The sequence below is a fragment of the Oncorhynchus clarkii genome, chromosome 21, assembly GCF_045791955.1.
Source record: "Oncorhynchus clarkii lewisi isolate Uvic-CL-2024 chromosome 21, UVic_Ocla_1.0, whole genome shotgun sequence".
Lineage (NCBI taxonomy): Eukaryota > Metazoa > Chordata > Actinopteri > Salmoniformes > Salmonidae > Oncorhynchus > Oncorhynchus clarkii.
In genome coordinates, this window is record NC_092167.1 from 9324202 (window position 1) to 9348130 (window position 23929).

The 23929-nt window shown below is 42.2% G+C and overlaps 1 protein-coding gene across 1 annotated transcript in view; it reads left to right on the forward strand.

The window, feature by feature from the left end:
• LOC139378469 (anoctamin-4-like) overlaps positions 1-16825 on the forward strand; it is a 52438-nt gene extending 35613 nt beyond the window's left edge. Inside the window, exons 16-29 of the mRNA XM_071120662.1 lie at positions 5213-5295; positions 8041-8181; positions 8461-8625; positions 9758-9794; positions 9957-10068; positions 10163-10220; positions 10759-10856; positions 10955-11097; positions 14438-14590; positions 14911-15058; positions 15165-15284; positions 15383-15491; positions 15595-15798; positions 16174-16825. Of these exons, the coding sequence (XP_070976763.1) occupies positions 5213-5295; positions 8041-8181; positions 8461-8625; positions 9758-9794; positions 9957-10068; positions 10163-10220; positions 10759-10856; positions 10955-11097; positions 14438-14590; positions 14911-15058; positions 15165-15284; positions 15383-15491; positions 15595-15786 (1559 nt within the window). The 3' untranslated portion in view covers positions 15787-15798; positions 16174-16825. The remainder of the gene's footprint in view (positions 1-5212; positions 5296-8040; positions 8182-8460; positions 8626-9757; positions 9795-9956; positions 10069-10162; positions 10221-10758; positions 10857-10954; positions 11098-14437; positions 14591-14910; positions 15059-15164; positions 15285-15382; positions 15492-15594; positions 15799-16173) is intronic.
• The last annotated feature ends 7104 nt before the right edge of the window (positions 16826-23929 follow it).

Genomic DNA, 23929 nt, shown 5'->3' on the forward strand with positions numbered 1-23929 from the left:
GGATCAGGTATTCATTACACACTCTACATATAATACTGTACTGTAAGTCAGCAATTTAAATTCAGTTTATCCAAGAATAATTAATTGACCAACACAAACAATGGAGCAATGCTCCAAGGTGCATTCTAGGCCATTTTCACATGCAATATATAGCACTTGATTTACAGTTGAAGTCGGAAGTCTACATTACACTTAGGTTGGAGTCATTAAAACTCATTTTTCAACCACTCCACAAATTTCTTGTTAACAAACTAGTTTTGGCAAGTGGATTAGGACATCTACTTTGTGCATGACACAAGTCATTTTTTCCAACAATTGTTTACAGACAGATTATTCACTTATAATTCAATGTATCACAATTCCAGTGGGTCAGAAGTTTACATACACTAAGTTGACTGTGCCTTTAAACAGCTTGGACAATTCCAGAACATGATGTCTTGGCTTTAGAAGCTTCTGATAGGCTACTTGACATCATTTGAGTCAATCGTAGGTGTACCTGTGGATGTATTTCAAGGCATACCTTCAAACTCAGTGGCAAAAGAAATCAGCCAAGACCTCAGAAAAAAATTGTAGACTTCCACAAGTCTGGTTCATCCTTGGGAGCAATTTCCAAACGCCTGAAGTTACTACGTTAATCTGTACAAACAATTAGTATGCAAGTGTAAACACCATGGGACCACGCAGGCTCCATGCCGCTCAGGAAGGAGACGCGTTCTGTCTCCTAGAGATGAGCGTACTTTGGTGCGAAAAGTGCAAATCAATCCCAGGACAACAGCAAAGGACCTTGTGAAGATGCTGGAGGAAACAGGTACAAAAGTATCTATATCCACAGTAAAACGAGTCCTATATCAACATAACCCGAAAGGCCGCTCAGCAAGGAAGAAGCCACTGCTCCAAAACCGCCATAAAAAAGCCAGACTATGGTTTGCAACTGCACGTGGGGACAAAGATCGTACTTTTTGGAGAAATGCCCTCTGGTCTGATGAAACAAAAATAGAACTGTTTGGCCATAATGACCATCGTTATGTTTGGAGGAAAATGGGGTAGGCTTGCAAGCCGAAGAACACCATCCCAACCGTGAAGCACGGGGGTGGAAGCATCATGTTGTGGGGGTGCTTTGCTGCAGGAGTGACTGGTGCACTTCACAAAATAGATGGCATCATGAAGAAGGGAAATCATGTGGATATTGAAGCAAGATCTCAAGACATCAGTCAGGAAGTTTACGCTTGGTCGCAAATGGGTCTTCCAAATGGACAATGACCCCAAGCATACTTCCAAAGTTGTGGAGAAATTGCTTAAGGACAACAAAGTCAAGGTATTGGAGTGGCAATCACAAAGCCCTGACCTCAATCCTAAAGAACATTTGTGGGAAGAACAGAAAAAGCGTGTGCGAGCAAGGAGGCCTACAAACCTGACTCAGTTACACCAGCTCTGTCAGGAGGAATGGGCCAAAATTCACCCAACTTATTGTGTGAAGCTTGTGGAAGGCTACCCAAAACATTTGATTCAAGTTAGCAATTTAAAGGCAATGCTACTAATTGAGTGTATGTAAACTTCTGACCCACTGGGAATGTGATGAAAACTGAAATAAATCACTCTACTATTATTCTGACATTTCACATTGTTAAAATAAAGTGGTGATCATAACTGACCTAAAACGGGGAATTTGTTTTAGGATTAAATGTCAGGAATTGTGAAAAACTGAGTTTAAATGTATTTGGCTAAGGTGTATGTCAACTTCCGACTTCAGCTGTATGCGATTCACTCACCCGCCGTTGGCGTGGGTTCTGGCTGCCAGACCCAGACGTCTGACTGGGAAAGGTCCAGAGAGAAGCTGTCATTCTGGGGACGGCCCATCGCTCTACTCCTTTACACCGGACCAGGACCAATCTAGACAAGACGGAGACATTAGCATGTAGCGTCAACCACATATTGCTTTAGATAACAACAACTTGGACTTGACAGAGGCTGTCATAATTCTTCATAAGAGCTTGTGACAGTAGGGTTGCATGTTTCTTCAATGCACGTTATGGTTACTGATTGCATACTTCATGAGTCAAGATTTTTGTCATACTGTTCACTGTTTGAATGGTCACGTGTTGATCAGTAATCGTTGTTTGTGATGGCTTTACTAACATGGAACCCAAACTGGCTGCGCACGTGCGATATCGTGCATACATTTATTTTGTCCTCCCACACCAAACGCGACCACGACACGCAGGTTAAAATATCAAAACAAACTCTGAACCAATGACATTAATTTGGGGACAGGTCGAAAAGCATTAAACATGTATGGCAATTTAGCTAGTTAGCTTGCACTTGCTAGCTAACGTTAATTAGCTAGCTGAATCGTTTCTAGTCATCTCTCCTCCTTCCAGGCCTTTTCATCTTTGAACTTATATGGTGATTGGCATCTAACTTAATTTTACCACAATGACCGGCAAAACATTTCATCTTTCAATCACCCACATGGGTATAACCAATGAGGAGATGGCACGTGGGTACCTGCTTCTATAAACCAATGAGGAGATGAGAGAGGCAGGACTTTCAGCGCGATCTGCGTCAGAAATAGGAATGATTTCTATTTTAGCCCTTGGCAACGCAGACGCTCGTTGGCGCGTGCGAACAGTGTGGGTGCAATAATTGAATAACATGGATTTCTACATTTATTTTGCGACACTCGCGCATGCGACGTGTCCTGTCTGGTCAGCATGTTAGGCATCGTGTACTTAAAGCTTGAATCCAGCAGTGAAACTGTCACATCTGTTTGCGATATTACAACAACAAAGACGTTACTTAAAACAACAAACTGTTTTTCCCCCCTCGGACATCTTTGCATACATGAGAGAACAGCAGAGTATGTAAGATGCTGGATGCTTATTTCCTCAAAACAAGAACAGGTGGGGTGCCAGTGGTGCTGTTTCGCCAATTGCGGATTTCTTCCCTAATGTGTTAGCGAGATTCATGTGTAGGATAATGGGGTCAAATGTAGGTTAAATCTCCACCATTCATCATTCTCTTGAGTGCAATGTCTACTAAAAATATTTTATCTAACCCTGCCTTTAATTAATTAGTCACAAATTGGCGATTTCATCTCCTTGGTACAAAGTTACAGTACTTCAATGGTCAAATTGTCACGGCTGTTGAAAGGAGAGGCCCAAGGTGCAGCGTGGTAAGCGTACATTTTCTCTTTATTTGGAAAAAAGACGCCGAACAAAAACAACAAACACTACAAAAACAAACCATGAAGCTAAAGGCTATGTGCCCTAAACAAAGTCAACTTCCCACCAAGAAAGGAGAGAAAAAGGACTACCTAAGTATGGTTCCCAATCAGAGACAACGATAGACAGCTGTCCCTGATTGAGAACCATACCCGGCCAAAACATAGAAACACCAAATCATAGAAAACGAAACATAGAATGCCCACCCCAAATCACACCCTGACCAAACCAAATAGAGACATTAAAAAGCTCTCTACGGTCAGGGTGTGACACAAATATATTGCGTGAACTCTGCTTCACTCAACTTCATGCAACAAAGTAGATCAGCTGAAAACGTGAAACAGTTACAGTAGGTAGCAAAAATGAATAAACTAACCTGAAAAATGTAAGTAATACATGTCAGCTACACTTCAATAGCACACTACTCTTTTGTAACAATCCCATAGCCTACTCACGTTTTTAGTATTTTTGTTGTTTTTGTTGCTAAAGCAAATTATGGAAAATCTACAAGTGATAAACAACCTAACTGCATTCGGTGCTCTTTCAACTGGTAGATTGCAATCATTTACTGTAGTGCAATTACATTTACATTTTAGTCATTTATCTGACACAATATCCAGACACACTTATAATCATGTAGGTGCATACAAGTGGAACCAACCACAGGTATAAAAGTATGACAATAAAGCAAAACATTTCAAAATAAATTTGGGATTAATCAAGGCTAAATAACTGCATAGGCCCTCAGATACTTAATACAGCATGGTTCCCCAACTGGCGGGCCGTGGGCCGAATTTGGCCCGCTGGTGCTTTTTTGGGGCCGCCAAAGTTTTCTGAGCAAAAACATTTTCTTTTTTTTTGTGGTGAATTTTCATTGTTGGACATGAGACTGTAAAAAAGAAAACAGTTCATCAGCTTTAAGTTACTTTAATTTAAGAAATCTGTTCCCAAGTATTCTCACGCATAATAGAGAGACAGGACGTGATCATATACAAATGCAAGCAAGGTTTGAAATGATTGTTTTAGTCAAACATAATCTGTTTGGGCAGTCTTTTTGCAGTCTACAAATGATTTGTAGTTATGTTCTAACCTCCTAACCATCCGCTCAAGAAAAAACCGTCCCGCGGCTGAATCTAGTTGATGATCCCTGCAATACAGTATCGTTGGACTGCCTGCAAATAAGTATACAACTCAACCTACCTGGGTTTGTCTGGAGAGCAGGGGATCTTGCTGCAGGGCCTTGCTGTTGTCCAACACTGACTATTTCTTGGCATTCACCTACAGTAGAATACCCATTGAAATCACTTCATTAACATTCCTCTCAAGTGAGCTCCCCTGCTGCTGGCTCTGCAGAAACATGTGCCTTTCCACCAAAAGAGACCGCTAGTCACTGGCCGGCCTCGTGCAACTGTCTGGAACTACTAAAACATGTGCCTTTCCATTCAGAGCTACTAGTTTAACTGATCTTAGTCCAGCCTCTGCAAAGAGATATTGCTCTGATTGTCAAGTGACACACTGGTAAACAGGTTGGCAATGGATAACCCATCCAAAGGAGAACCTTTCCTCTCTCTCTTCAGTGCTTTAAAGGCAGCAATGGCTTGTTGGTGAAATGACCTATTGTGACCATCCTAAATAGCTAAACTAGTGAACGATTTTAGATAACTGAAGTAACAGTATGAATCCTGGCACCCAGCAACCGTGCTGCAAAATACTTGTGTTATTGTCTTATCTGAATGTGTAGAACTTCTAATCATTTTAAGTCATGCAAAACAACCTTCCTTCGACAAAGAAAGCGATGGTTGAATTTAAAGGGTTCCTGTTTTTGGCGGCATTGCAAGAGATGGTTGAATTTAAATGATTCTGTTTGTAATACATTGCCAACATTGTTTTATAGCTTGAACACAAGTGTACATATTTGTCCCACATTGAATATGACACATACTCACCTAGCCCTAACAACCCTCAAACACTAACCTAGTTGTGTATTTTAGCAACCGTGTTTCTCGAGTTCTGGAAGAGGCGGCGAGCGGTCCTTGCGTATGACTGGGACCTAATTGACTGGGAGGAAGAGGAGGTAAATATATCTTTATTATGATCAGCATCATCAAATTAGAAATAATCTCCCAGGCAAAACGTGTGTGTGTTTATAGCAAGAAGAACTTTTCAGATTTTTTTGTGATTTTTTAAAATACATTTCTTATAAGATTTTAACAATCATACCATGAAGGTCCTAGGGACGTTCCACTTTGCTGAAATATACAAAATATTACAAGAGGGAGCATTGCCTTGAGATTCCCACTCGGGTTATGACTAGGTATGAGTAATGGGAACTGGGTTACTTACTGAGATTTTCCACCCAAACCCAATCCCTTTTCTCTGGATAAATAACAGCAAGAAACCCGTAAATTATTTCTAGTCCTTCTCTCTGCTATCGCATACAGTGGGGCAAAAAAGTATTTAGTCAGTCACCAATTGTGCAAGTTCTCCCACTTAAAAAGATGAGAGAGGCCTGTAACTTTCATCATAGGTACACTTCAACTATGACAGACAAAATGAGAAAAAATTCCAGAAAATCACATTGTAGAATTTTTAATGAATTTATTTGCAAATTATGGTGGAAAATAAGTATTTGGTCAATAACAAAAGTTTATCTCAATACTTTGTTATATACCCTTTGTTGGCAATGACAGAGGTCAAACATTTTCTGTAAGTCTTCACAAGGTTTCCACACACTGTTGCTGGTATTTTGGCCCATTCCTCCATGCAGATCTCCTCTAGAGCAGTGATGTTTTGGGGCTGTTGCTGGGCAACACGGACTTTCAACTCCCTCCGAAGCTTTTCTATGGGGTTGAGATCTGGAGACTGGCTAGGCCACTCCAGGACCTTGAAATGCTTCTTACGAAGCCACTCCTTCGTTGCCCGGGCGGTGTGTTTGGGATCATTGTCATGCTGAAAGACCCAGCCATGTTTCATCTTCAATGCCCTTGCTGATGGAAGGAGGTTTTCACTCAAAATCTCACGATACATGGCCCCATTCATTCTTTCCTTTACACGGATCAGTCGTCCTGGTCCCTTTGCAGAAACAGCCTCAAAGCATGATGTTTCCACCCCCATGCTTCACAGTAGGTATGGTGTTCTTTGGATGCAACTCAGCATTCTTTGTCCTCCAAGCACGACGAGTTGAGTTTTACCAAAAAGTTATATTTTGGTTTCATCTGACCATATGATATTCTCCCAATCTTCTTCTGGATCATCCAAATGCTCTCTAGCAAACTTCAGACAGGCCTGGACATGTACTGGCTTAAGCAGAGGGACACGTCTGGCACTGCAGGATTTGAGTCCCCTGGCGGCGTAGTGTGTTACTGATGGTAGGCTTTGTTACTTTGGTCCCAATTCTCTGCAGGTCATTCACTAGGTCCCCCTGTGTGGTTCTGGGATTTTTGCTCGCCGTTCTTGTGATCATTTTGACCCCACGGGGTGAGATCTTGCGTGGAGCCCCAGATCGAGGGAGATTATCAGTGGTCTTGTATGTCTTCCATTTCCTAATAATTGCTCCCACAGTTGATTTCTTCAAACCAAGCTGCTTACCTATTGCAGATTCAGTCTTCCCAGCCTGGTGCAGGTCTACAATTTTGTTTCTGGTGTCCTTTGACAGCTCTTTGGTCTTGGCCATAGTGGAGTTTGGAGTGTGACTGTTTGAGGTTGTGGACAGGTGTCTTTTATACTGATAACAAGTTCAAACAGGTGCCATTATTACAGGTAACGAGTGGAGGACAGAGGAGCCTCTTAAAGAAGAAGTTACAGGTCTGTGAGAGACAGAAATCTTGCTTGTTTTTAGGTGACCAAATACTTATTTTCCACCATAATTTGCAAATAAATTCATTAAAAATCCTACAATCTGATTTTCTGGATTTTTTTCTCATTTTGTTTGTCATAGTTGAAGTGTACCTATGATGAAAATTACAGGCCTCTCTCATCTTTTTAAGTGGGAGGACTTGCACAATTGGTGGCTGACTAAATACTTTTTTTTGCCCCGCTGTATCTCCATGATCAATCATCAATGCTCACATTGAGGACAGACAGCCCACCTCAGTATGGAGCACAGAATTGTTACAATTATTTTTATGTTGAGGTACATTCATGTAATATATTTTTTTAAACACCCCCTTTCTAAAATTAGGGTTTTACATTTAATAAAAAATATATACATTCTGCCCACTTATTTTCCTTCCAAATGTGTTTGCCAGTTTTGCACATATCTAAATATTACCAAAAGGGAGGGTTATACGCTAATACACACGTCACACAACATTAGGGGAAATATTATGAAAGTTGTGTATATATAGGTGTAAGCCTACTAATTATAGAAATGTAAAATAGGCCTTACTGCATACATTTTTTTCAATCAAATGTACTTACCTGTAATTGTAGCTTTGTAGGCCGCATGTCCTGCACCAGCATAACAGCTTCTCTCCCAGCTTCATGGTTTGAGCGATGTCCATATAAAACAGTGACACAGTCCACACTCCAAACATTAAACACTTTGAATGACACTTCCAGTTTTGGTGGGAAGTACTGGGTTACCCGGGAGAAAAGTGGTTTTATTCTCGGGATGGAACATTTGTAAAATACCAGGAAAATATTCAACCTTGGTTATGACACACTGCTGTGTTCTTGAAATACCCACAGTTATGCGTTCTACAGCTGTTTCAAGAAAGCCAAGGAGACGTGTCATGATCACGTTCCTAGAACATTTTGCAGACGTTTGCAGAACATTCTGGGAGCGTTTGTGGCTCAGCCAGCTTTCTGTGTGCTGCAGGAGGAAATCCGCCCCCAGTTTGAGGCCAAATATTCCAAAAAGGAGAGGATGAACCCCATATCTGGAAAGCCTGAGCCGTACCAGGCCTTTACAGACAAGTACAGCCGACTCATCGTCTCAGCTTCTGGAATCTTCTTTATGGTAAGTCCCTGGAGTAGGTATAGTGAATATTTCATAATAAATTCATTTGAGTAGGGACAGATTCATTAAAATGGTTTGCATGTTGCCTCGTGCTTGCCGCAAAACCAGTTTCCCACTGGGTTTTGTTTGAATTCATTCAAATCTTCAGTAAGTGGCCCATGCAGGAATCAAACCCACCACTGTGACGTGGCAAGCAAGCCAACACAAGCCAGTGAGCTATCAATCAGATTTGCCTTGTTGCTATCGGTGTGTCTGACCAGAATGTTTTATTGACCACAGATCCTGGTGGTGATCGCTGCCGTCTTCGGCATCGTGATTTACCGCGTGATCACAGTCAGCACTTTTGCCGCCTTCGGCTGGGCTCTCATCAGGAATAACTCTCAGGTGGCCACCACCGGCACAGCCGTGTGCATCAACTTCTGCATCATCATGCTCCTCAATGTGGTAAGGGCTTTGTTGAGAAATGCATTTAGGATTATGAGATTAAAAAAGTGGCATATATATATATACACACACACTGAGTGTACACAACATTAGGAACACCTGCTCCACCCAAAGGACATCTGGCAAACCAGTGGTTAAAAACGGGTAATTGATGAAAGGGGACAAAGGAGGCTGACACAAGTTGTGCAGAGCAGCAGACGTGCTACAGTTAGTCAACTGACAGTCCAGTACAACATTGGTGCCCAAAAACATACAAAAGAATGCACAACTCGTCATACCTTGACACAAATGGGGTATGGCAGCCGACAACCTTACAGAGTTCCACCTTTTTCATTAAAAACAAGAAACTGCGTTTGCAATGGGCTAAGCAACGAAGACACTGGAGAATTGGAAAAACATTGCCTGGTTCCTGCTTTTTCACATTGGTGTGTGTCAACATTGCAGCCTAGTGGTGATGGTGTGGGGTGTGTTTTCATGGCACACATTAGGCCCCTTGATAAAAGTGGAGCAACATTTGAATGCCAAAGGATATCTGAACATCGTTACCAATCAGGTGCATCCCTTCATGGCAGCAGTGTATCTGTCTGCAAATAGATTTTTAACAGCAGGATAATGCCCCATGACACAAGGCTAGGATTGTCCAGAAATGGTTCCACGAACATGAATGAATTCAGCTTAATGCAGTGGCCTGCCCAGTCATCAGATCTCAATCCAATTGAGCATCTGTGGGATAAGATGGAACAAGCTATTTGGAGTAGAGATCCACTACCAGCAATTCATGGGGGAATCATAGGAGTCAACATGGGCCAGCATCCCTGTGGAACGCTTTCGACGCCTTGTCCATGACCCAATGAATTGAGGCTGTTCTGAGGGCAAAGGGGGGTGCAACTCAATATTAGGAAGGTGTTCTTAATGTTGTACACTCAGTGTATATTGTCTATCAGCGGTGAAACCCTAATGTCGTGTAGCGCTTTTTGATTCAGTTAACTACAGTTGTGCTCAAAATGTTGATAAAAATGGATCCTAACGCCCTTCAATGTCATGACGTATCGCATTTTAGCTACAACCGCATGAGAGTCAAGAGAGTCATAGAAAACAAACCCTATTAACTGGTAACCTTGTTTCTTTTCAGTTGTATGAAAAAGTTGCCCTTCTGCTCACCAATTTAGGTAAGCTACAACTGTTCCTCCATCTGTCATCATGCGTCATCACACGTTTTATACACATCCTCTCTCCTTCTGTCGCCCTCTCTTTATTCTTCTTTCTCTCTTATTCTCTATTTTCTCCCTCTTTCTGTTTCTCTGTCTCTCCCTCTGGCTCTGTGTCCACAGAGCAGCCGAGGACTGAGTCTGAGTGGGAGAACAGCTTCACCCTGAAGATGTTCCTGTTTCAGTTTGTCAATCTCAACAGCTCTACCTTCTACATAGCTTTTTTCCTGGGCAGGTGAGGAAACATCTCTACTTCATGGTGTAAATCGTAATACTCGGCTATATTTCATAGAGATTAGTTAGTAAAATGATGTGACCACCTTTGTCAGGTTCACTGGTCGGCCAGGAGCCTATATCCGCCTCATTAACCGCTGGAAACTGGAAGAGGTGAGTGAACTTGTATGTTTTTCATTGGGCTTTTGAAATGTGTTCAACGTGGAAAATTTATAGTGGAAAGTACTCTCGTGGACAGATGCACATAACATAAATGGTAGTAGCATCTGTCGACAGACTGTGGGATGCCACTACGAATTAGGAACTTTGTTCCAGTACGTCGATTTTTCATCGCTGATCACATCACAATTTCGCAGTTGCTCGCATCTTTCGAATTTAGGAAGTGGAGGGGACATTTTGTCCCGTGGACTTGCCAGAAACTGTCTGAGAGTTTCAGTTTAGAGGGGTGGAGACTTCACTAGTCTCTTTAGTATATTTCCTAACACGTCTCCGCCCAGAACTGAATTGAGTTTATGCCGCAAATACCCCCAAAATGTGCTCTGGGTGTCCCAGATTAAGTGGAAAGTAGCTTGGAACACTGTATTCTCACTCTAACCTCTGTGTTATGAACCAGAAAACTAGGGTTACTGGATAGTTAGTTGAGGAGTTATGATTGAATAAAGTGTCGGTGCTGTTTCCCCTTTCTGTGTAGTGCCATCCCAGTGGTTGTTTGATAGATCTCTGCATGCAGATGGGTATCATCATGGTGCTCAAGCAGACCTGGAACAACTTCATGGAGCTGGGCTACCCGTGAGTATGGCCTGGCTTAGCCAATTAGACGCAACTAGCACCTATCGTGTCATCTCCACCAGTCATCCACTGTGACTTTATAATTGGTTGTTTGTCAGGCTGATCCAGAACTGGTGGACGCGGCGAAGGCTGAGGCAGGAGCACGGCCCCAACGCCAAGGCCAGCTTCCCACAGTGGGAGAGGGACTACAACCTGCAGCCCATGAATGCCTACGGACTGTTTGACGAATACCTGGAGATGAGTATGTGCCCTTTGACCCTGAGCCCACGTTTAAAGCAACTGTCCAATGGAAATCTCACTTTTAAAACTTAATATTCTGTAAACTCATATCCAAATAATGTTGTTGACTCATCCTATACTCGTATTTGTGGCCAAAGCATACATTGGAGGAAAACACCTTGCTATTTCCACATAGAGGATGATGTCATCCTCCTGGCCAATCAGTTGGTCTACTCATATATATTTTTTAATTACCAGTGTATACCCACAGCTTTCTGTTGTTGGGCTACAACATTCCAATACAAAAAAGCTGCCTTTTAACATACTTAAGCACCAATTTTTTGGATGAAAAATATTTCACTCATATTGTAATTAGTTCTAGGTTATATTCCATAGAAATCTGGAAACACTGGACAGTTACTTTAAAATGCAAATCATTTCAATCTCACTATCAATCAATTGACCAATCAGAAGAAACCAGTGTGGCTTGAGCGATATAGACCTGAGTGAGCAACCAAGTAAGCCACTGCTCTGCATTGAGAACACTGAGAGTCATTGTCGTCATCATCTTGTACACAGTTAATACACAAGTGCAGAAAACATAGCTAACTCCTCTGTGTAAGATGGGTGTAAAAATGTGTTGATGTTGTCATCGATAGATCCCCCTTTCTGTTTGTCCCATTCCCATCAGTGGTGCTTACACTGTTCTGTTTGTTATGTTCACACGCTTTGACTAGAAATGGTTCAATTGTAGACACTTTGGAATGATTTGGACATGAAATGCTAAACATGTTAATTTTGGGGATATTGAGTTACATTGGTCTTTGGATAATAAAACAACAATGTTAGAATTTGGGAATTGTGGCCACTGGCCAGGTATATAAAACCAAAGGATGGATTGATGTCTAACCTTATCTCTAGATGTCTTACGGTGTAAGGAAAACAATGTACATGTGTATATTGGGTGAACCATTTCCTTAAACAATTTGGGTAACACTTTACAAGGGGTTCTTATTACCGTGTAATTATTCCTGTGAGTACAGTGTAATTATACATGTGAGTACAGTGTAGTTATTCCTGTGAGTACAGTGTAGTTATTCCTGTGAGTACAGTGTTACAAGAATTTTAATTACTCATTGTTACACTCCAACTTAGAGCAGCACAACTAACCCTAGCAGCACCTAGACATAACCGTTAGTTACGCTAACAGTAAGTACAGTGTAGCAATGACTAATTACAATTATTTTTGCACCGCTTACAATAATAATTCAACAGTAATAAGAGTAGTGTAATGTAAATTGTTAATAAGTTGAGAGAACCTATTGGTCAGATGTGGGACACCAACTCCGTTGTCATTTTTCCCTGATTGCCTGATTGCTTGCAGTGAACATGAAAGGTACTGTAGAACAAAATGTTGTTTACTAGTTAGGTCATGAATGCATGTGCCAAATATGTTTATTGCGCTCCTTGCCATCATATTCTGCTTTGCCAGGCAAACTGCACATGGAGAGGAGAAAGGCCATGAATATTAGCTAAGGATCTAATTACTTCTATAGAAAACCGATTTCCACTGGGCACAACAGTGTTCTTTGAGGGGCTGCAGGTGGTTCTGTGGTGGACAAAGTGCTGGTGTTAGTGCCAACTTTTTCTCCAGGCTGCCAAAACAATAACACACCTGACTACAGTCTATTGATGACTATAGATCACCTCAGAGGGTGTTGATTAACCTAGCTAGTTTCTGGGTGGTGGAAATGACCTTTCTGTCTGAGAGATTCCAGACTGAAATACAGCCTACTTGAATAAGTGGCCAGTTCATAGATTAAACGTCACAGGGCCCACATAAGGCTGAAAACACCTGTCATAAGAATACAGAATTTCTAACAAATTATACCAGTATCACAAATGACCCGGGAATGTAATTGACCAAGAAAACACTGGTGTAAAGAATGAGTGGTTATGACCTGGGTATGATGTCATTATTGAAAAGTTAACTGAAGTATAATGCTATGCAATTCTCCATGTGAAATGTCCACATCAATCTGTAAGCTCTTCACCTTTACAGGAATGACATCCTCTAAAACGGCATGCAGCCTCTGCCAACTTTACTAACTAGGAGAGATCATTATTGAAATGTCATCATTTCACTATTTTATAATCCTCTAATACAGTCTGATATTTAAGAACTGTTGAGTATAAACCGGAACATGTTTGGACAGTAAGATCTCTAACCTGCTCTTGTTACATTCTAGAATACGTTGACCTACATAACTGATTTATACTCTTTGCCCCCGTGGGGAGCTGGAGGTCGAAGGTCAACCATAAACTAGCACTCGTACAGTGTTTGCTCACGTAAACCATTATATACAAGCCATGTACTGTATATATCATGTTTACATTTATTTACCATCAATGTGAATGCTGGTAAATGTGAATAATTAACGTCTACATAGAAAAGTCTGCCCCAAAACTATCTTTTGGTATTTGTTAAATTAGTCCATTGTTGACATAGTCCCAAAATGTTTTTCTTGTCAGCGCTCAAGTTAAGATACGTAACTTTCAAAATACAGTAATCATCACTATATGATGCATTTTGCATTATATGATGCTGCGGTTTGCACCATACGGGGATGATTTCTGTGTTTTGAAAGTTACATATCTTGAAAACTTGAGTGCTGACAAGCAAAACCTTTTGGGACTATGTCAACAATGGACTAATTTAACAAATACCAAAAGATAGCTTTTGGGGTGGAGTTGTCCTTTAAGTATGATTATGTGAGGTATACATAAAGCAGGCACATGCCATGTATTAATCACACAATGGTTACTTGAAGCATTTCTCCTACATGTGTTTGGTGTAGACAGATTTATGTGTGACAATGTCAGATGACCGTGACATTTATGACAGTGACAGATCAGTGTAACGCTTAGGCTAGGATTCCGTGGTTGCATGCAGCTATGTCCACATGCATGTGTCACTGTTTATTTTAACCCATATTGCTATTTTAACCCATAATGCTATTTTAACCCATAATGATGCATAGATCCATTATGTGGCGTCTCTGTAGGCTTTTTGAATGCTGATTTGTAATTACGCTCGATGTACTATACCGTCTGTGACTTCCTTGGCGAGGCTCTTCACGAAGCACAAAATCAAATGGCAAACCTTGTCCTGTGAAATGCCCACACGCACTGACATACAGTAACAATTGTGACATTGAATGGTATAACCTCAAATCATATTGGCCTTTCTGAGTGAATATGGCTTTGGGGTGGCCTTCTGTACAAAATGTAATGGGGTTTTTGAATGGGGTTTTGAATAGGACTACTGTTGACGCTTTACTCCCTGTGTCTGTGTGTTTCAGTCTTACAGTTTGGCTTCACCACCATATTTGTGGCAGCTTTCCCCCTGGCCCCGCTCCTGGCCCTCCTCAACAACATCATCGAGATCCGCCTGGACGCCTACAAGTTTGTCACCCAGTGGCGGAGACCCCTGCCCTCTCAAGCCAAAGACATAGGTTAGGCTCATCTTCCGGTCTGACAATCCCCTACTGTAGGGCCATTTTCAAAGGAACGCAAAACATGCCATATAGGCGTAATTGTTCTACGCCAACAATCAACACCGTGCCTCAGCTATTTTCACTCAATGGAACCCTATTTCATTAGTTTCAGCACAGACAAACGATTTTAGCGGGCCAGTCTATTATGCTTTATACTTTTGGAATCATTCTCAAACCCCTTTATAAGTATTCTTTGAAGAAGTCCTGACAGGCTGCTTGCTGGTGAACTGTAATAAATCATTTGCATCGGAGCAAGAACATTGTTATTTTCTCTCCAGGGATCTGGTACGGCATCCTGGAGGGCATCGGTATCTTGTCCGTCATCACCAACGCCTTTGTCATCGCCGTCACCTCCGACTTCATCCCACGCCTTGTCTACGCATACAAGTACGGCCCGTGTGCCGGGCAGGGCCGGGCCGGGGAGAGGTGAGCGAGCCTGACCACAGTGACCACACAGGCAAAGTGTCTGCCTTTGACATGTTTTCTGGCATCACAACGTCAAACCACTGACATTTTAATGTTTCCTGTCCAGGTGCATGATGGGATATGTGAACGCCAGTCTATCGATGTTCAGAGTGTCTGATTTTGAGAACACGTCGGTGCCCAGGACAGATGGATCGGATACGTTTGGAGAAGCAGTGAAGTACTGCAGGTAGGTTTGGTGACCAAAGAGAGTCTTGGTATGGTTGGGCTTGTTTGAACAGAAAAGTCATAACCTTTGACCTTTCGACCCTGTGCTTGACCCCCCAGGTATCGTGACTACAGAGAGCCCCCAGACTCGCCCGGTGAGCCATACTCCTACACACTGCAGTTCTGGCATGTCCTGGCCGCACGACTGGCCTTCATCATAGTCTTCGAGGTTAGTTTGTACAGTTCATTCCATTCAACAAAACCATAACACAATATTCAGCCGAGATGACATTCTGTAATTTCTGTACTATTGGTGTTGTGTTCTTTTGTAGCACATGGTTTTCACCATCAAGAACCTGATCGCCTACCTGATCCCAGACCTGCCCAAGGACCTGCGTGACCGCATGCGGCGGGAGAAGTACCTGATCCAGGAGATGATGTACGAGGCCGAGCTAGAGAGACTGCAGAAGGAGAAGAACGAGAAGAAGAAGAATTACAGGGCCCATCATAACGCATTGCTCTGAATGCACAAACAGGTGATGAATAACTACACTGCACTGAAGGGACCAGCACGGAATACAGACAGACAATCTATAACAGTTTGCAGGCTGCAGAGTGTGGCGCATAGGAATTACATTTATATATAGGAAGAATAACTCACCTGTATGACCAAGATGTAGCACCACTCATCTGGGTGAAGCACGGCTGTCATTTTATGCCTGAACGCTCAACACACATCAGCTATCGAAGTAAGATTTGCCAATTGAAGCACGGGACGACAAGGGACCAGGTTGTGCAAGGAAGGGAAATAAGTAAATAAAATTAAAAAGTAATGTCCCTTTTGTTCCTGTTGTCTAGAAGTTCCACTACTGTTGTGATTATCTACTGACACTCTCTCTATGACTCCACAGGTCATACTGGTGTCCATTTTTGCTCGGTGGTGTTGTGAGTGGGAATGACAGAGACCTGGCTGCATGCACGCCAGGGACTGTCCTGCCTGTCTGCGTCTCCCACTGGACCAGGTGAGCGCCCCCAAGAGGACCGTCAGCATGCTCCTCGCCATGGTGTTCAAACGTACTGTACGTCATTCTGAATCCGAGAGGCCAGTGGGTGAGGGGAAAAAAGAGGACATACGTTGGAACATTTGACAATGGGTTTACTACTTTTTTTCCCCCAGATTGCTCCTTCCACTTTGGACTCTCAACTGTACATATCTTGAAAACCTGAATGTAGATTTCAAAGAAACACAAAAAACAAACTTTTGCAGTTCTGTTGTCACAACTTAAAGAAATATTCTGTCATCTGTGCGGTTGAATGACAAACCCTGTTTACAATCCTAGCCTTTTCATTTCGAGGACAAATTCATGAGGAATCATGATCAATGGCTTTTACAAGTTTGTAAACCTTCGGCCATGTTCTCTGCTTACGTTGTGTGCTGCTTACAATGTTATTTTGAAACGTTCCATCAGATCTGTGTTAGTGGACGCAGACTGCTCAGACATCCAATGCCTTCCTTTACAATGGATACTAATAAGAGTAATAAAAATTCGTATTTGTTACAAACCGGTTTTGTAATTGTCCCATTTGCACTTTGCTGTCATTTTAAAACCATCTCAACATGTTTCCATCTGACAGAATGTGCCACTACGAGAATCTCCATGGCGGTTAGCACATCCTTAGCGGGTAGGTCAGGTTGTCAGAGCACAGTATGCATCACTAACACTGATGTCTCCTCCAGCTCGTTTAGAGGCTGCCCACCAAGTAACTGTAGCTACTGTCTGCCTCTAGTGTCTAGTGTCTAGTGTCTAGTGTGGTAACACCTGACACCCCCTCTGCAGTTCCCTACTTGGCCACCAAGGGACGCCAATACACCTACCTTCTGATGCAGCCACAGGCATCAACAATGAGAGAGAGAAGGGAATAGGTGCACAGTTCTCACATTTTTTTTGTCAGGTGTCCAAAGATAAACACAGTCATGTTCTGATACTTTGAAGGTGAGAAGTATCTTTATTTTTGTTTATTGTATGGTGGGTTTTTTGTGCCCCTGGAGGAATTCTTGTTTGGTTTACACCATTATTGGTGTAAAATATCTGTCAAATCCTTAAAGCTTTATGTTTATTTAAATGCTCTCTACTGTTGGCAGCTTTCTCCTGTACGTTTATATAATTCCTAGTGTCTACATGTCTATGTAATAGTAATACACATTTTGCAGTTGGTTCCCCAAGCACCGCCTCAATATCGACCACTTTCTTTCATATCCGTAGGAATTGTCAGACTTGTTTCACACATTTGGCACTATAACAGCCTATCAAGGTGAACTAGCTTGTTATCCCTTTCTGTGATAGGTAACAGTTACATTGAGGATAAGACGTCATTTAAAACTGTTACAGCTCCTATTCATGATTGACTTTCAGGGGTCTAATAAGACAAAAGAAGAAGATGGCTGAAGTGGCCAGTCAAGGTCGTGTTGGCAATCAGAGCACACTGAAAGGCCTTTTCAGCAGCAAACACAGGGCTGGATTCCAGCAGAAATCGCATGTTCCTGTTTGAGCACAAAATACACAAATGTTGAGGGTAAATTTCTTGGCTGAATGTCATTGAAGAGAGACAGCATTTTGGTTGGAAGTTGATTGTCTTGACAATGGAATCACAACCATCTTGCATCTGTCTTGACCCTGGAAGCCTGAGAAAAGGGCTTTGTAATGCCACTGGGAAGTTCCAAACCATTCTGTATGTTTTATGAAAACGGCTTTTACAGTATGTTGTCTATGGTCATATTGTGTGAGCATTATAAAGCCATTCTGAGGTTACATAAAGTATCCCTTCTTAGTCTAACGGTCTGACCTTGACTGGAACTGATACATGTGGAGCTGGAAGCTGTTGGAAATCACATCAGCATGCTAAATCCTCCTGACCCTTGGAAAATGCTTGTAATCTACTGTTCAGATTTTTAACTTTCTCTTGTACATGATGCACATCACTGCAAATCGGAGGCTATAAGTTCTATGTAGTCCAGTGCCATGTCCTTCAGGTTGGTTACTGTGGTGTGGTGGAGGAGTTAGCGCAGGGTGCACATCCACGCGTAAACTCTCCATTATGAGAATTAAAAACAGGAGGGGAAACATGGCGTTTCCTATTAAGGCAAATGTTCTCCTCTAAGAGGATTATCCCTGACACCGGCTTTGAGTTGCGTAAGGCTATCCTGGGAATCTGCGATCATATCAGCCATGGCCTCATATCCTGTATTTTTTCAGAAATGTCCAATACGAAGTGGTAGGGACCTGGGAACATAGAATGAATGAATAGATTATATTTCTATGTACAGGCTCCTGTTTGATGGGATGTAAGCTTCATTTGAGTTTTCATCCATTTGGTTCAGACCAGTGACCAGTGTTCCTTGACCCGTCTGGGTTTTTTTTCTTCAAATGTGTATCCCTCTCTAGTCTTTTTAATCAATCCAACTCATTTTCTAATACTTATTCATGCAGAACTACTCAGTCTACCTCTCCAGTCTGTCTCAGCCACGATTCCGACATCAAACACAATGTCTCATGTTATACCCAGACCTATTGGTGTTCGATATCATTTAATAGGAGTTCTCAAATATAGACTTTCAGATTTTAATTGAAGAGACCCCTGCATTGTGTGGTTCCTTGAATGTTGCTTGCCTCATGATCAACCATGCCTGATACCTGAAAACCCATGTCAGCTCCTAGAGCTAATTCTAAGGCTTTAGCTCGGTGGGCTACCACGGACAACTTGGGTTTGATACTGGTCAAATTTGTATACCCCAAGATCAAGGCTCACGGGTAAAAGCTATTTTGTCAGGATCCGGAACTTCAATGTGAGGGTGAAAAAGCTCTAGCACACCTGAATCACACAGTGATGGTCCCACAGGCATTTCCCAACCCCAGTGAGAGCTTTGCCAGAATAATGCATAGGCCCTTGAGCAACAGAAAGCACCAACACACAACTGATGTTTCTAACATGGTCTTGTATTTTTATCATATGTCATAAATGATTTCAGCACTCCCGTGGTGACAGTGCCATGGTGCACGTCCTTGAATGTCAGGACCCCAGCTGTCGGCCCTAATGTTGCTGATGAAGAGCCCTCCTCGCAGGCTGTTTGCACAAACAGATTAGATGTATGACTGTCTTCCTCTGTCCCTGCTACAGGGAGAGAAAGAACCACTCACTGGTTGCCTGGAACGACACAGCAGCCTGTTCCATCTCACACACACACACTTAAGTGCGCCTACAACCCTTGTAACAGCGGATAGATAATAATGTAGTCTAATAACACGGTTGATGATGTGGAAAGCTACTCTCATCCTGTCCAAACCGTGACCCCAATGCGTGCACCCAATGCGTTGAAAGGGACCATTTTTAAGAGTGAATCTGTCAGCCCTTGTCCCAGTGAAAGTGGCAATTATGTCAACAGTGCACCACTCTTCACCTTCCCCACACAAGAAACTGGGTCAAAGGTACCACGTTCTATTTATTGACTTGTCCATGGAATCCATTTCTGTTTATATGAAATGTTATGGCACCATTTTACCAGTCCTGTTCTAGGAAATAGTGTCACAACAAGAGTCTTATTCCCCTCACTTTAATAGGTCCACCGACCATACGAATGAATTCATTCTGAAAGAACACATAAAATTGTTATAAATTGATGATACATTTTTTTTAAATTAAATTAGTTCCATATTTAATAAATAAACAATAATTTAGTATGTGCTGCATCTCTAAGACAAACATTTTGAAATGCTGCTTAATAGTTTCATAGCCAATCATGTTTGACCTTTTCTTGCACATGTAACTGAATATCATTTAGAGATTAGGATCAAATGTCAAACGTGAAAGCTTTCAGAGGAGGCATGTTAAAAATCTAAGTGAATAAATATACATTTATAGATATGGCTAAATTTGCTAATGTAGACCCATCATAACAACTCTTATCTCTTTGAATGTATTTGTCTTGTTTCACAAGCTCCTGCTAATCTAACCTGTTAATTGACTTGTTTACTTTCCAAACGTACATCTCCTTCTTGCTGAATGTTTTTTGTATTATTTATTTTTTTAACCTTTATTTTAACATGGAAGATGTGCCCTGTATAATACAACATAAATATACACATTATACACACAATAAAACACCCAAAAAACTGTAATAGGAAGCACAAATAAAACATTACAAATCATGTGTAACTCTGTACCAGAGTTACACATAGAATAAACAAACATACCATCAATAATACAGTAGAAAAATCCATATACAGCATGTGCAAATGAGGTAGGATAAGGAAGGTAAGGCAATAAATAGGCCGTGGTGGTGAAGTAATTACAATATAGCAATTAAATAATGGAATGGTGGAATGTGCAGAAGATGAATGTACAAGTAGAGATACTAGGGTGCAAATGAGCAAGATAGATAAATAAATACAGTATGGGGATGAGGTAGATTGGATGGGCTATTTACAGATGAGCTATGTACAGGTGCAGTGATCTGTGAGCTGCTCCGACAGCTGGTGCTTAAAGCTAGTGAGGGAGGTAAGAGTCTCCAGCTTCAGATATTTTTGCAGTTCATTCCAGTCATTTGCAGCAGAGTACTGGAAGGAGAGGCGACCGAAGGAGGAATTGGCTTTGTGGGTGACCAGTGAGATATACCTGCTGGAGCATGTGCTACTGGTGGGTGCTGCTATGGTGACCAGTGAGCTGAGATAAGGCGGGGCTTTACCTAGCAGAGACTTGTAGATGACCTGGAGCCAGTGGGTTTGGCGACGAGTATGAAGTGAGGGCCAGCCAACAAGAGTGTACAGGTTGCAGTGGTGGGTAGTATATGGGGCTTTGGTGACAAAATGGATGGCACTGTGGTAGACTGCATCCAATTTGTTGAGTAGAGTGTTGGAGACTATTTTGTAAATGACATCGCCGAAGTCGAGGATTGGTAGGATAGTCAGTTTTACGAGGCTATGTTTGGCAGCATGAGTGAAGGATGCTTTGTTGCGAATAGGAAGCCAATTCTATTTAATTTTGGATTGGAGATGCTTAATGTGTGTCTGGAAGGAGAGTTTACAGTCAAACCAGACACCTAGGTATTTGTAGTTGTCCATATATTCTAAGTCAGAACCGTCCAGAGTAGTGATGCTGGACGAACAGGCGGGTAAGGGGCAGCGATCGGTTGAAGAGCATGCATTTAGTTTTACTTGCATTTAAGAGCAGTTTGAGGCCACGGAAGGAGAGTTATGTGACATTGAAGCTCATCTGGAGGTTAGTTAACACAGTGTCCACGGAAGGGCCAGAGGTATACAGAATGATGTCGTCTGCGTTGAGGTGGATCAAAGAATCACCGGCAGCAAGAGCAACATGATATGGGTCTGGAAGGAGAGTTTACAGTCTAACCAGACACCTAAGTATTTGTAGTTGTCCACGTATTCTAAGTCAGAGCCGTCCAGAGTAGTGATGTTGGACAGGCGGGTAGGTGCAGGTAGCGATCGGTACGATAAGAGCAATTGGAGGCCACGGAAGGAGAGTTGTATGGTATTGAAGCTTGCCTGGAGCGTTGTTAACACAGTGTCCAAAGAAGGGCCGGAAGTATACAGAATGGTGTCGTCTGCGTAGAGGTGGATCAGAGACTCACCAGCAGCAAGAGCGACCTCATTGATATATACAGAGAAGAGAGTCGGCCCGAGAATTGAACCCTGTGGCACCCCCATAGAGACTGCCAGAGGTCCAGACAACAGGCCCCCCGATTTGACATAATTAACTCTATCAGAGAAGTAGTTGGTGAACCAGGAGAGGCAGTCATTTGAGAAACCAAGGCTGTTGAGTCTGCCAATAAGAATGTTGTGATTGACAGTCGAAAGCTTTAGCCAGGTCGATGAATACGGCTGCACAGTAATGTCTCTTATCGATGGTGGTTATGATATTGTTTAGGACCTTGAGAGTGGCTGAGGTGCACCCATGACCAGCTCTGAAACCAGATTGCATAGCAGAGAAGGTATGGTGGGATTCTTCCTAGGTTTTGGCCTTTCTAGGGAGTTTTTCCTAGCCACAGTGCTTCTACACCTGCATTGCTTGCTGTTTGGGGTTTTAGGCTGGGTTTCTGTACAGCACTTTGAGCTGATGTACGAAGGGCTATATAAATAAATTTGATTTGATTTGATTCAAAATGGTCGGTAATGTGTTTGTTAACTTGGCTTTCGAAGACCTTAGAAAGGATAGATAGAGGTCTGTAGCAGATTGGGTCTCGTGTCTCCCCCTTTGAAGAGGGGGATGACCGCGGCAGCTTTCCAATCTATGGGAATCTCAGACGATACGAAAGAGAGGTTGAACGGGCTAGTAATAGGGTTTGCAACAATTATGAACACTAACACATACAGTGGGGAGAACAAGTATTTGATACACTGCCGATTTTGCAGGTTTTCCTACTTACAAAGCATGTAGTAATTTTTATCATAGGTACACTTCAACTGTGAGAGACTGAATCTAAAACAAAAATCCAGAAAATCACATTGTCTGATTTTTTAAGTAATTCATTTGCATTTTATTGCATGACATAAGTATTTGATACATCAGAAAAGCAGAACTTAATATTTGGTACAGAAACCTTTGTTTGCAATTACAGGGATCATACGTTTCCTGTAGTTCTTGACCAGGTTTGCACACACTGCAGCAAGTATTTTGGCCCACTCCTCCATACAGACCTTCTCCAGATCCTTCAGGTTTCGGAGCTTTCGCTGGGCAATTCAGCCATGGTAATGGTAATGGTAATTCAGCCATGTAAAGTCAGTTAAGAACAAATTCTTATTTACAATGACAGCCCGGCCAAACCCTAACAATGCTGGGCCAATTGTGCGCTGCCCTATGGGACTCCCAATCACATCCAGTTGTGATACAGCCTGGAATCAAACCAGGGTCTGTAGTGACGCCTCTAAGAATGAGATGCAGTGCCTTAGACCTCTGCGCCACTCGGGAGCCCAAAGGTGCTGTATTGAAAAAGTTGACAGTGTTGCAATTCATAACAGTAACCGCGTTTCCACCCACACCATATATAAAAAAATCACAACAGCTGTGATGGAAACAGGAGGTTTTGGTACATTTTTATAACTTCTAAGAGATAATTTGTTCTTTCTTTTTGTGTGAGAAGTGGCAGTGGAAACGCCTTTATTGATATAGTAACCATCATATCGAAGTAAACTTGGAGTCACGCGATGACATGGTGTGTGTGATCCTCCCACTACGACTCAGAAAATCATGCCGTTTATTAGGCTACAAAGGAAATAAATGATGATGAACTTCACAGGGTGGTGAAAGTATGAGCTTGATGCTCCTTTCCAATAAATGTTGGTCTTATTCATCTGTTATTTACCAGGTTTGTTGACTGAGTACACATTCTCATTTACAGCAACAACCTGGGGAATAATTACAGGGCAGAGGATGAATGAGCCAATTGTAAACTGGGGATTATTAGGTGACCATGATGGTTTGAGGGCCAGATTGGGAATTTAGCCAGGACACTGGGATTAACACCCCTACAATAAGTGCCATGGGCTCTTTAATGACCTCAGGACACCCGTTTAACATCCCATCTGAAAGACAGCACCCTACACGGGGCAGTGTCCTGCAATCAGAGGAAAGAGTGTCTCCTACTGGCCCTCCAAC